The sequence below is a fragment of the Melospiza melodia genome, chromosome 5 (genome assembly GCF_035770615.1).
Source record: "Melospiza melodia melodia isolate bMelMel2 chromosome 5, bMelMel2.pri, whole genome shotgun sequence".
NCBI classification, from domain to species: Eukaryota; Metazoa; Chordata; class Aves; order Passeriformes; family Passerellidae; genus Melospiza; species Melospiza melodia.
In genome coordinates, this window is record NC_086198.1 from 78959995 (window position 1) to 78972956 (window position 12962).

The 12962-nt window shown below is 41.1% G+C and overlaps 1 protein-coding gene across 3 annotated transcripts in view; it reads right to left on the minus strand.

Moving 5' to 3' along the window:
* Positions 1–1851: 1851 nt before the first annotated feature.
* Positions 1852–12962, minus strand: part of TBC1D14 (TBC1 domain family member 14) — a 63769-nt gene continuing 52658 nt past the window's right edge. For 2 of the 3 annotated variants that reach the window (XM_063157572.1, XM_063157574.1), the window contains 2 exons: positions 6406–6664; positions 1852–5173 (listed from right to left, as the gene is read on the minus strand). In XM_063157572.1, the coding sequence (XP_063013642.1) occupies positions 5108–5173; positions 6406–6664 (325 nt within the window). In that variant the 3' untranslated portion in view covers positions 1852–5107. Of the gene's footprint in view, positions 5174–6405; positions 6665–12962 lie in introns of those variants that run through there. The other variant, XM_063157573.1, reaches the window with a different exon arrangement.

A 12962-nucleotide genomic window follows, 5' to 3' on the forward strand; every position in this document is an offset into this window, starting at 1 on the left:
CGCGCGCGGCCGCGCCCCCTCCGCCCGCGCCGCCAATGGCAGCGCGCTGGGGGGGCGGGGCCGCGGCCAGCGCCGGCCAATGGGACCGGGGCTGGCGGGCGCGGGGGGTGTCAGCGTGAGGGGGCGGCTCCGATTGGCCGAGCCGGGCCCGTCTGCCCTTCCCGCGGCCAATGGGAGGAGCCGCCCCGAGCGGAGCCGCGCGCAGGGGCCGCCCGCCAGGGGGCGGGGCCGCGCACGAGCAGGGGGCGGGGCCTGGCGGGTGCCCGGCAACGGGGGAAGCGGGGCCGGGCCGGGCCCGGCGGGAGGAGCCTGGGCAGTGTCAGTGCCACTGTCAGTGCCACTGTCACTGTCCTTGTGTCAGTGCCACTGTGTCAGTGCCACTGTCACTGTGTCAATGTCAGTGTCACTGCCATTGCCAGTATCATTGTCAGCGTCAGTGTGTTATTGTCAGTGTCAGTGTGACATCCCAAATGGAAGCCCCTTTTCCCGAGCAGGTCAGGAATAAAGAAATAAAGAGATTCTTCTTTTAGTTCTACTCCTCTCAGCCCACACAGAAAACATCAGGCTGAGGCATGAAGTCCAAACTGGACCCACCGTGAGTGCTCGGAGAGAAGGGCTCAGCACTCCCTGCACTGCCAGCACGTGAAGGAAGAGCTTGACAATCTGGGATGAAATCCTGAAGCTCAAAAAGAACTCGTTGAACTCAGTCCATATTCTCAGCATGGAAAAAAACTGGAGCTAATGGAAGCTGAAAGCCAAAGCAGAAAGGCTGAACTGGTGGGCATGGAAAGGTGTCAGAGAGCAATATCCTCACCAAAACAAAGCCAGCCAGAGAAACAACCTGAAAGCCTTGTGGAGAAAGTGGAGAAACAACCTGGAACTGCAGCAGAAACGTGGGTGCTTGGAACTGAGACATCACTTCAGACTTCTGGGAAAAATACTGTAGGAGCTGCTGTGCCAGCAGCTGGAAATGCAGAAATGTCATTATGCTGGGCTGACCCCTGCTTGTAAGGGAGTTCAGATGAAAAGCCAGAAAGCAAATTCCTCCTTCCTTGCTGAGCATGGCTGAAGAAACTTGAAATTATTATTTGGGATAACAAAGTAAATCTAGTTTTGAACAAATGTGTGCAACTCCTGTAACAGATACATTATAAATCTCTTTCAGTATCAAATCGGTGTTAGAGAGAACAAACCTGATTTCACATTCCTCTTCTGCCCATCAGGAGATACTGCAGTGGAAGGAAGTGGGACAGCTGCTTGCTGGATCAACCAGAACCATGGCAGCCAAGGCTTTGCCTGGGTTCTGCACGTACCCGTGGTGCACAGGTACTGCCAGAGTTCTCTCCCCTTTTATTTGATCCTTCAAACTCTTTTCATTTCTGCAACAGGAAGCTTCTCTACTTTAAGTTCTGAAGTTATGCCTATGTTAGAAGTAAAACAACACTGACTTAACTTGAGCACAAAAATGCTTTGTGATTATGAAACTTGCAAAAAACTAAGATTTCTTTTGAAGCAAAGCTGGGATGAGGTGAACTCTGAAAATACATAAAGATTTATTTACAACTATTTCTCATAATACATTTATCAGACCTCAGGCCTAGTCCAGAGAAAGATGTATGAAAAGGGATAAAAACACAGGCACAGTAAGTATCAGATTTTCTAAATGTCTCAGGGTATTTAACAGGTATTTCAACATGAGAACTTAAAAGCATCAGCAAAAAGTCCTCTACCTTCAATTAACAAATAGCCCAAAGTCCTCTTGTCGAACAGACAAAAATTGCTAAAGCCACCTGTGAAGAAAAAGACTAGAACTGGAATTTTTAATATCTGAATTACACTGACAACAGTTGATTAAGATAACTTTACATGACTTTATTTAACAAAACCATATATTTACAGTTGAAAAAAGTTCCAGTTTGATACACATATCTAAACAAAACAAATGTGGTAACTACATAACCCAATTTAAACATGATGTACAGGAGATGTACCAACACTTCTCTATATATCATTCTTGTTTTAAAACATTCAAAAAGAAGCTGTTACAAGGTACCTTTTTTCCCAAATGAAATTGTTTACTAAATGAAATAATATTACTGATTGACTGCAGATCGAAGTTGCAAAACTGCTTTATTATAAAGTGCAGATTGTAAAGAATCCCAAAGCTGGCTGGGGTTTTCTGGTTTCTCTGATCTACTGCACGTACAGTGGTACTTTTCACGTATTGCAGCAGATCCATTTTTCTTTACATCCATGAAGAAAAGAAAGTTTGCTTGATGGGGACATTTTCTCCATGAAAGAAGATCTCATGCATCTTGTTACAGATACGTTCAAGTACCTGAACAATAAAATTGTCAATTTTTTAACGCAATTCCCTGAATTTCTTAGAGAAGATTTCTGCATTAGCTAATTAAGAGATTTGGTATACTGCAAGAAACTTGAAAAGCTCAGTGGCAACAAATTCTATGCCATTGCTACTCAACTCTGTTTTTATCAAAATTCAAGCATTACCTTCAAATCAAGTAATTGAGAAGTTGAAATAATTGCATGTTTAGGCAGGTGATTTTTTTTCACATGTATTTTGTTTGAAAATAAACTGTGCAAAGCTCCTTATTGCATTGCTGTTTCTTCATTAAAGAACATACCTTATATACACAAAGAAATCATTTAGAAAATATATACAACTTCTAAGAACAGATCAAATCACAAAACAAAGTAATTACATTTGCAAGTAACAAACAGTGCACAAGTGTTGCAGCAGGCCTTTTCCCCACAACTATGCCCACTGTCACTGTTACATTCAACATCTTATTGAGAAGAGAAAAAGAACAGGCTGTGATGGCTGCCAAGATACCTAGTAGCTAAAAACTGCTTTTTTAACCAAACAAATGAGCCACACTTGTAGACTTGCTTTAAAAGAAAATACAAATGTAGTTGCAATGAAGACTTAAATCACAAAGCCAGTTACAGTACCACCTAAACATGTATCTTGAGGAAAAAGTGATCTCTGTGTTCCATAAACCGTTTAAAAGCATAGTGCAAATGTTTGGATGGTAGGCCTCTCGTATTCTTCATGGAAAGGCAGATTTGTTGTAGGAATAGAAAAAGTGATATTAAAAAACACTTACTGACCTTCCTGCTTTCTATTGCACTTCAAAGCAATGGAGCATACAAGTACCAGTCATTGGAGGACAAATTCTGTACAAATTCTGAGTGAATTAACATGTTTCCTATCACATCTTAATGTCTATTTTCAGTAAGTGATGACCGAGGTGATGTCTTGTGGTGGAATTAAGATGACCAACAAAAACCACATCCATTACACCAGCTACACAAAGTGGACAGGAGAAGAGGTCAATGAGGTATTGGACTTGCAGGCTGTATTTGCATTACACATCTTTCAAAGTGATTATGAGTCCTCACTTACCAGAGAATCTTGTTCTCACTCTTCTTAATATTACAATCAAATTATCCCTCGTAGAAATAATGTCTGTACCAAAGGACAGTGTTTTGATTATGTCCCACAGTCCTTTACACTGTATGTTGAGTTGAGCAGTGGGCAACTATTCTTCTTGGTTTTATTCAGACAATGCCAAAATAATCAGCTTAAAGCAGTTGAAGAGCACTGGGAAACTGCTGACCGTACAGCTGGAGGATTTAGTAATGCCTGTTCACAGTTAACACAAATATTGCTTCAGTTACCTTTCCCTTTTCACTGATCACCATTAGCATAAAATAGGTTTTACACTACACACTATGCAATAAACATTCTTGTAAATCAGAGGCACTCATGATTTGCCCTTCAACATTCACCTGAATGCAGAGAGGATCTACAATCTATGAGGAGTTTATGTAATGGCCGCTGTAACTTGCCTCATGTATCAGAGGTCAGATAAAACGCTCAGACATGACAGCTTGTACTTATCCTGATGGTGCCTGGCACATTTCCCAATAAACTTCTTTCACCTGTCACTTGTGGATCTGCTCCACATAACTTTCCCACTGTGGCAGCAGCTTCAGGAGATTCCACAAAACCTTTGCTTTTCAGCAGCAACACTGGCAAATATTAACAGCTCCCCTACAACCTTTCCTCCTTAGTTCTGCCAGTGAGCAAAGCTTGGTTCAAAGGATCTAGCAAAATCTGTTTTAACCATTTCGCAGTTTATCTGCTAAGTCCAGTTCTATCTCCATGACTGGACACATGGCACACAGTAAGGTTGTGAAGAACATTGTGAAACAGCAGTGCCCCAGAGAGGGACACATGCATGGAAACATGCATTCAGTGGTATGTGACCTTGGCTTTCAACAGAGGAAAGAAAGCACAATTGGGAAATTATGCCACCTTAATACCAGAACCCTCTTGGTGAGTTTAGAATCTAGTCTGATGAATGGAATTTCCTCCATATGCATCCAGATTGGAAAATAAATTTCCAAGGCAGCTTGAAGAATAATTAGTTTTGCACTGCTAGTTTGACTTCTCTTCCAAGCTTACTTTCTACTTAACTTTTTCTTATTAAAGAAAGGAATGTAGTTCTATGTCTACATGATTTCTTTGGTAAATGGGACCCACATCCTATAAAATCAGAAGCAATTCTAAAGAAATGGTCCTTACATCATTTAGAATTCAAGCACCAGTTATCTAAAATCCAGATCCAGCTACTGTTACAGGTATTGGAAATATATCCTGCCTAAGAATGGAACGGGAATAGCTGTCAAAGCAACCGACATTGCTGAATGTCCAGTTGTTTAAAACATCTAAGAAAAAAAATTAGAAAACCCCCAAACCCTTGGTGTTATTTTGTTTCACTGCCCTCATCAGAAGTATAGAACGTGTAATGCTCTCCACAGCATATGCGCATACCACTAAAAGTTTAAGGCTAAGCCTAGGTTTAATTTATAAGGGGTTTATCCCCTAATTTCCTTTCTTCTTTTTTGTTTTTTTTCACTCCTCCTCCTCGATTTTCTTCTCTCCCCCTTAAGGCTATTCTACTACTAAATGTAACTCTGAACTAACACTTTGATGTGCAGGCTCATACATGTCAAACAGTAATCAATACTTCTGCCACTTTAGCTCTTTTCCTGGGAGCCACTGGAGGCGAACCCAACGTTAACGCTTCAGCGAAGGACTTCCTTTCTCCATCTCCCGGTTATCTTTCTGCAGAGCAGCCAGTATCTAGACATTTCCAGACATGAGAGAGAAGGAAAGCATTAGATTTTAAAAAGTAATAATTCATTCTGAAGAGTTTCTAATTATGTCTAAGCAACACTACTTTAACTATTTAATGTAATTAAATTTAGAAAACTTCTCCCCTGACAAGAGACCTCTCCTGTAAGTCCTTGTGACATGGCGCACAGAAGCAGATTCAACAAAGATTTAAACTCCATCTCCCCCAACACACACTTTTGAAGGCTTATTTGGGGTTCTTGGCAGAATAGCACCCTTATCTGTCCTTCCCCACAAGGGAAACAGCAGCAGGCTGGCAATTTATTTGGAATGCAATCCTCATGCACACATGACATGTTCAAGGAAGGTGAGACAACTGAACAACCTGTGGAGCCACTCCTGCTGTGAAGGTTAAAATGCTCATTTTGAAGAGAAAACTGGCAATCCCCAGCATCTACAGCACTGCTACCCCCGGAGAGAACCAGAGACACCCAGTTGCAGCTGAATTGCCCCAACCCCTACATTTAACACCACCTTTCAGTTTCTCTGCAAAAAAGCAGTTGGGTAAAATGGGCAGAGCTCTGTTATGGAATGACTCACAATGTGGGCTGTATTGCTGCTTTGAACAAAAAAAAAAAAAAAAAAAGGGTGTGTTTTCACTCTCCAACATGAATGGCTGCTACAGCCACTTAATGATTTCCAAATTCAGATGACACATCTTTTTTTCTTTAAACTAAAATTTAGTTAAAATTACAGTGATGAAACAATTTCTGAAATCACATGCTAAATCCCAATAAAGAAGTCAGAAATGCAATCACTTCTGCAGAGCCCAAATTAGGCAGAGTAGTGCTGTTCAAGAAGATTAGAATGATTGTATTATCATATGACAACATGTGACAACTTCTCCCAAAGAGTGGATATCTGCATTTAAGTATCAAGTTATAATGTTGCTAGCAGCCTTTGTAATTAAAAAAATTTCAAAGTTGTCTGACTTTTTACTTCATAAATTTCACTCAATATTTCAATTTGAATGTTGGCTGACTCTCCCTTTCCAGAGGAGATTAAACTGAAGGAATCCACTCATCTCAATGTATGCCAAGAGCATGGAGTGAGCTTCACAGTCCTACCTACCCATAAAATCAAGCACTAGCTCTGCTGAAACATTCTTCCAGATGTTGCCAAACCCCATCTTCATGAGTAAAGTAAAATCATCAGTTAACCAAGACTAGCATCCTCTTTACCTGAGCCCATTTTTTGTTTCTACTTTGCATCTGAATGGCAGCAATAGATGTGAAGAATTCTTCTGAAGGCAAGTCCTCTGGTAGCTTTGTTAAAAACTGAGCTATATGAATGAAGTCCATTTTGGTCAAAATATCTTCAAAAAGTTTGAGTATTCCCAGTGCTGTACGGAATAAGAACTCTTCTCCATCACGGCAGAACACATCCCAGACACGACAAGCCAAGTCTAGTGGCAAAGATTTGCTGTACAATGTGAATATCCTGAAAGACAGAACAAAATTCTCACTTATTAGACAAGAAGTCTTGGATACTCACAGAAATACACACACCAATCATCAGTAAGTTTGAGGCTTCTCATATTTGTCATTGAACATCCCTTTTATATATCAGGAGTACTTCTGTTAGTTGCAGCGCACCAATCCATGAAACAATAGAAAATTGTATAACTATTAAAGCGTGGTCTCTAAGTTGGATTTTCTTGGATATACCAGAAAAAACAATATACATGGTTTTACAATGGGCATGTGATGACCACAGCTATAATCAAAGGCCTATTTAATCATCACTTCAGAGCTGAGAATTGATGTAGTTTTAGTTGCAAAACCTCAAAAAGCTGAACTTTAAGACAAACTGCATTGGGCATTTTGTGGTTCAGATAAAGGAGATGAGTAAAATTAACTCTTGTGTTTCAGGCTTGATTGACAGGCAAAGTAATATTAGCATGAGTTTTGGAGGAAGGATCAGCCTGAACTCCCTTGAGTTGAGAGAAACAGGAAAGGCAGGATGTCCAGAGAGGTGCAGACAGTGGTGATAAGATGGTGGCTCAGAGTGCCTGTGCAGATGTGATTCCGAGGGTAATACCAGAAGCAACAGCTTCATCCCAGTTGCTAAAACTCTATTCTCATTAGTGAGCATGAGCACATTTCTTCCCTCACCAAAATGCTGACAGCCTTGCAGCCAGAAACAAGAAGCTGCTCCCTCCTCTCTCCTTTATCCAACATCTCACTGCACAGCAGAGCAGGAGCATTGCTGCCAACAATGACCTAACAGCACGTGATGAGAATCATTTCCTGGAATCATTTTACAGTATATAAGGGGAAAGAGTTACAGGAGTTTTATCCTTCAGAATTCAGAAATAACTTTTCCACAGATGCACTGCACAAAAATCTCTGTAAAACTGCAAAGAATTCTCTCCCCAGCAGAGGTCAGCAAAGGCTCAAATTTCAATCAAACCTTTCCAAAGCTTTTAACAAAAAACTCCTTTTCAAGTATGCTGAATTGAACAGTAGTGTTCACGTGTTTAAAACTACCCTCTATCCCCTCCAATTTTTTATTTGGGAAATTTGGATTCACGTTAAAAATATAAAATGGAACAGATATATACACACACACACATATATGCATAGGTATAGAATATGAAGTAATGTATTTTCACAGCAAAGTCTAATAATCAAAGGTTTTCTACATTATCTGCTTTTTACTATATAAAAATTTATTTGAATGATGTGTTGTTACGTATATGGCTTCTGTGTGAATCACCACACTTTAGAAAAAAGAGAAAAGATATTCATTTGATTAACATCCTGATGAAACTAACATTTGCACAAATTCAGGTGACAAGTGAATTGCAGGTTTAAGATCTTAGGATTTTACTGTTTTTCCTATTTTTACATCTCATTGCAATCTTCTTATAACAAGTGGAAACATTTTAAATCCTGTTCTCCAAAAAGCTAAGTCAGAATTATAAAATAAACAAGAAGTATAGATCTGGGATGCAAAACCCAGACACTTGTTCATCACACATACATGAAGGTGTAAGGGGAGCATGATCCAAGCTCTTTCTCTGGGTTACTGGCTGATCCTGCACTACAGACTTCATTTACTTTATACACTCTTTCAATCTTTCTGAACAGTCACAGACCACATAAAACAGTACTGCCACAGAATAGCTACATGGAAGAATTAAGACTTTTGTCTGTACACACACACACACAGAGGAAACAGAAACAGGGTTTCAATTTAAAAGTAACAGTGTAATAAGAAGCAATTCAGCTGAGTCCTTTCCTGGTTACCAAGTAGCAGGGGAACACTACTGCAGCCAGTAACAAGTCCTGGTTAAAGATAAATAACAATGCCAACTTTACAGACCCGTTGTTATTCACAAAAGCAATTATTCTGTCATGATTCAGGCCTAACCTGAATAACCCATTTGTATTAAATCTCCAACTATGCAGAAAATTAACTGTCAAAAGACAGAACTATTTATGAGAACACTTCTTTTGTATGAAAGGATTTACTCGCATCAAAAAAGCTGTCACATCAAGTCAGGTATTTGCCATTGAGCTCTTCATAATTTGGAAGGAAGTGCCATTTGCAGGAACTTAACAAGACAATTATCTTTCATTAATATCTGCATGGAATTGATGCATCAAGACCTAACAGCAGAGACTGGGCCCCCTAGAATAAGCAGTGAATGGCCAGTAGGAATCACTGCTTAGATTCCTAGAACAGGTACAGCATTTCATCCTTTCAAACATTTCCTACTGAAAGACATTTTTATTAGACATCTGAGCTACTGGTTGAAACGCTGCTGGAATTTACAGGGGTAATAAAGCAGCTGCCAGACTGAGGCAGTTCCAGCAGCATCTTCCAGCAGCACTGGCACACTCCTTGCACATGAGCTGCTGTCACTGTACTGCAGGGTGACTTCTGTCTGCAACTCTCCGTGTTGCAGGTGCAAACAACACAGCTAAACTCACACAGAGATGTCCAGTGTCAGAGCAATGCAGGCTCCTGGCCTTTCTCTGGTTGGAAGGGGAAGAGAAGCAGCACCAGAGGATCCTGTTCCTCCCTGGCCCTGTTTCTGATGAAAGTGTACTTTGAGGTAGATGAAGTCCTGGCTGGTTTGCTGCTCACAGTAAAAGCATATGACCATAAAGTCATCAAGAAAGCAAAGCACTGCTACCACGATAATCATAAGCTCCATCCCTCTTCCCTTTGTTTTTTCTTCCTCCCTTTCCTTTTTCTCTTTTCTTTCTAATTAAAAAGTCTTTACAAGATATCAGCAAGAGCAATGCAGACAGGTAGGACAGATTTTGGATGGGCAATTCACACACAGCATTGATGCAAATCAGATCTTATGTTTTCTTGCACTACACATTCCTTTCCCATGTCTGTAAATTTAAAAATCATTACAGTCTAAAAAATAGTATAAGTGTTTATTTCATTTCTTATTTGGAAAATAAATTAAATGCTGACTGCAAGAGAGCATTTTCTGGGAGGCACAGACTATGCTTTTCTCAAAGTAACAGAAAACAAACTTATACATACTTTACTGGAAGTGCCCACCAAAAATGGCCACACAAAGTGGCCTAGACCTCTATCCTAACAAGCACATGGTGTCAATAGAAACTTTGTGTTCAGGGAGCACAATCACACTCCATGTAATACTAAAGAACACTGATCAATCCATCAGTACAAACACAGCCCTTGGCTATAATTATTGCCAAAATCATTTTCCTGAGTAGGGATAAAGAGGTGTTTGCATAGCAGCAGCAGGCCATAAATAGACAGCATGTGTCCTTGGCAAATCCACATTCCACTCTGCTCACAGGAGCCTGCAGAACATCAGCTGACAGAGTGAGAGGCCAAAACTGGGCTATTCAGACACACTATTTCCCCTCTGTTCTTTGTGAACCTGACTCCACATTGTTCTTTATGGCTTTTTTTGATCCTCTTTATACCCACCAAAAAAAGTAAAACCCTGTATAGTTTTTGAATTCTTTCTACAAGATTTATCAGTTGGAGTTTAGGCTTAGAGCACATGGGTCCTTTTTAAATGAGATGCCTTACCTGTGGCATCCCCAATAATCATGTCACAGTGCCTTTAATTAAACTACTCAGCTCTTGGAGTTTTCCCATCATAGAAGGCAGCAGTGGAACTAAACTGGCAGGGAGGCTTTTCTCCCTAAGTCCTCTACCAGCTCCAAGAAAACCTGCACAGCTGGGTCCACCTATTTCTTTTTCTTGCAACATATCCCTTCAAAAATGATTTAAGCACACCAATTTTACTGCTGTTTCCTGCAGCACAGGTGACAGCAAGAAGCACAAAGCAGACTAGTTGTCTCCATTTTAATTGTGGAAGGAGCAGGAAGGCTTCCCAGCAACTAGTGTGTGCAGCACTGGCTACTGGAGCCTCCCAGAGCTGGCAGCAGCAGAGATTTACTGCACACATGCCTGCACAGTAACCACACCAGCCACTGGAACAACAGCAGGCATCCCCTTTGGAGCTCAGAACAAGTGTTCATTTAAATAAAAGTAATGCCAGAGCAAGGCTGTTTCACAGAGATTTTTACCTACATGCAAAAGGTCTGCCTACTCAAAGCAATGCTGTACCATATTCTTCCTTGACTTTAAATACACTGCAGCCACACTCTTAGTAGTAATTTAAAGAAAAAAAAAATCTAAATCTGCTTCCTAGAGGACACACACACGAATATCTTTACACATATATTTAAGTAAAATATGTAAGTTTTACACACATACAACCTTTACAGTCTAATAAAATTAAGGACAGAGTGGTATGAGCTGTGTAGTTCAAGACAAGTGTGAAAAAGTTAAATACAGTATTGGGCAGGTCTGTCTCAAAGAGCCTACATTCCTGTGCATGATCAGTGCTGTAACTCTCTAGGGATGGGAAGGAACACAGTAAATCGTCCTTGGAATTAAAATAAACAGCTTGAATATGGATGCAGGTAGTCAGCAAGAAATGTTAATTATCAGTTCACTGATGCAAAGACCTTGAGAAGCATCATCCACAGCCACTCCCCACTGACTTCTCTTTCAAGTGCTCTTGACACCACAGAGGTAACAAAAGGAGGACCTGATATGCCCCAAGACTTCAACAGCACTTCAACACAGATGTCATCACTTCAGTTCTTCACTTACAAGTCAGTCATTTTCCTTTTGGTTTGTTTTGGTTTTGTGTTGGGTTTTTTCCCTATATATGTTCTAAGAGAAAACAACTAATCACGTAAATGTTTACTCAAGAAATATAAATATAAATAAAGAGTATTCTATCAAAGCAAAATTACTGAAGGGAATATAAACCTTCAATCTTCTGTCAAAACAATCTTTTTTTCTAAATCTCTAATTTCTGATACTGTTTTTCAGGATTTCTTCTTTACAATGTAAAGTTAAACAATAGCATGATATTAACATGCCTGTACCATGAGGATGCTCAATTTTAGTTCCTCCTACACAGCAATCACCTTATTTATGACAGCATCATATCCAATTAGTAATCCATAGTATCACAGAATACCCCGAGTTGGAAAGGACCCACAAAGATTATTGAGTCCAGTTCCTGGTCCTGCACAGGAGCCACCTGGAGGATCACATCATGTGCCTGAGAGCACTGTCTGAAAGCTTCTGGAACTCTGCCAGGCTTGGTGCTCTGACCACCTTCCTGGGGAGCCTGTGCCAGTGCCCAGCCACCCTCTGGGAAGAAGAATCTTTTCCCAATATTTAGTTTGAATTTCACAGCTTCATGCACTGTTGCCACAGAGAAGACATCACTGCCCGCCCCTCCTCTTCTCCTCACAGAGAAGCTGTAACTGCAGTGAGGTCTCCCCTCAGTCTCCTCCAGGCTGAACAGACCAAGTGACCTCAGCTGCTCCTCACAGAGCTTCCTCTAAAGCCATTCACCATCCTTATTGCTCTCCTTTGCACACTCTCTAACAGTAAACTATGGTTTTTACACTGCAGTGCCCCAAACTGCCCTCAGGGCTGAAGGTGAGGCTGTCCCAGTGCAGAGCAATGCAGGACAATCCCTCCCTGGCCTGACTGGCCATGATGTGCCTGATGCCCTTCAGGACAGGGCTGGCCCTCCTGGCAGATTCACATTCAACTTGCCACTGACCAGGAACCCCAGGTCCCTTTCTGTGGTGCTGCTTTCCAGCATCTCATTCCCCAGTCTGGCTGCACATCCAGGATTGGTCCATCCCAGCTGCAGAATCTGGAGAGGCTACTGTGAGATGCTATCAAAATCTTTAGTGAAGTCTAAAAATATCACATCTACCCAACTAGGGGAGTAACCTTGTCATAAAAGGAAATTAAGTTGGTGAAGCAGGGCTTTCACCTCATGAAAGCACAGCTGGCTGTGCTATCCTCCAGGTGTCTTTCAATATGTTCCAGAATAACCTTATGGCTCCATAATTTTACCAGTCACTGTAGTGACTCTGACAGGCCTTTCATTGCCAGAGACAGCCTTCCTGAAAATCAGGACAATGTTTGCCAGCTTCCAGACAAACAGAACCTCTCCAGATTCCCAAGACTGTTCAAAAATAATTGAGAGAGATCTCATTATGATAACTGCCAGCTCTTGGATGAATCCCATCAGGCCCCACAGACCATCAGGCTGGAGCAGCAAATCCCACAAGTTCAGGTTCAAATGGAAGTTTATCATCCTCACAGCCATGCTCTTCCAGCTCAGGGCTCTGGGACCCCAAAGCACATCATCATCATCATTGTTAAAAACCAAAGTGAAGACAGCATTAAA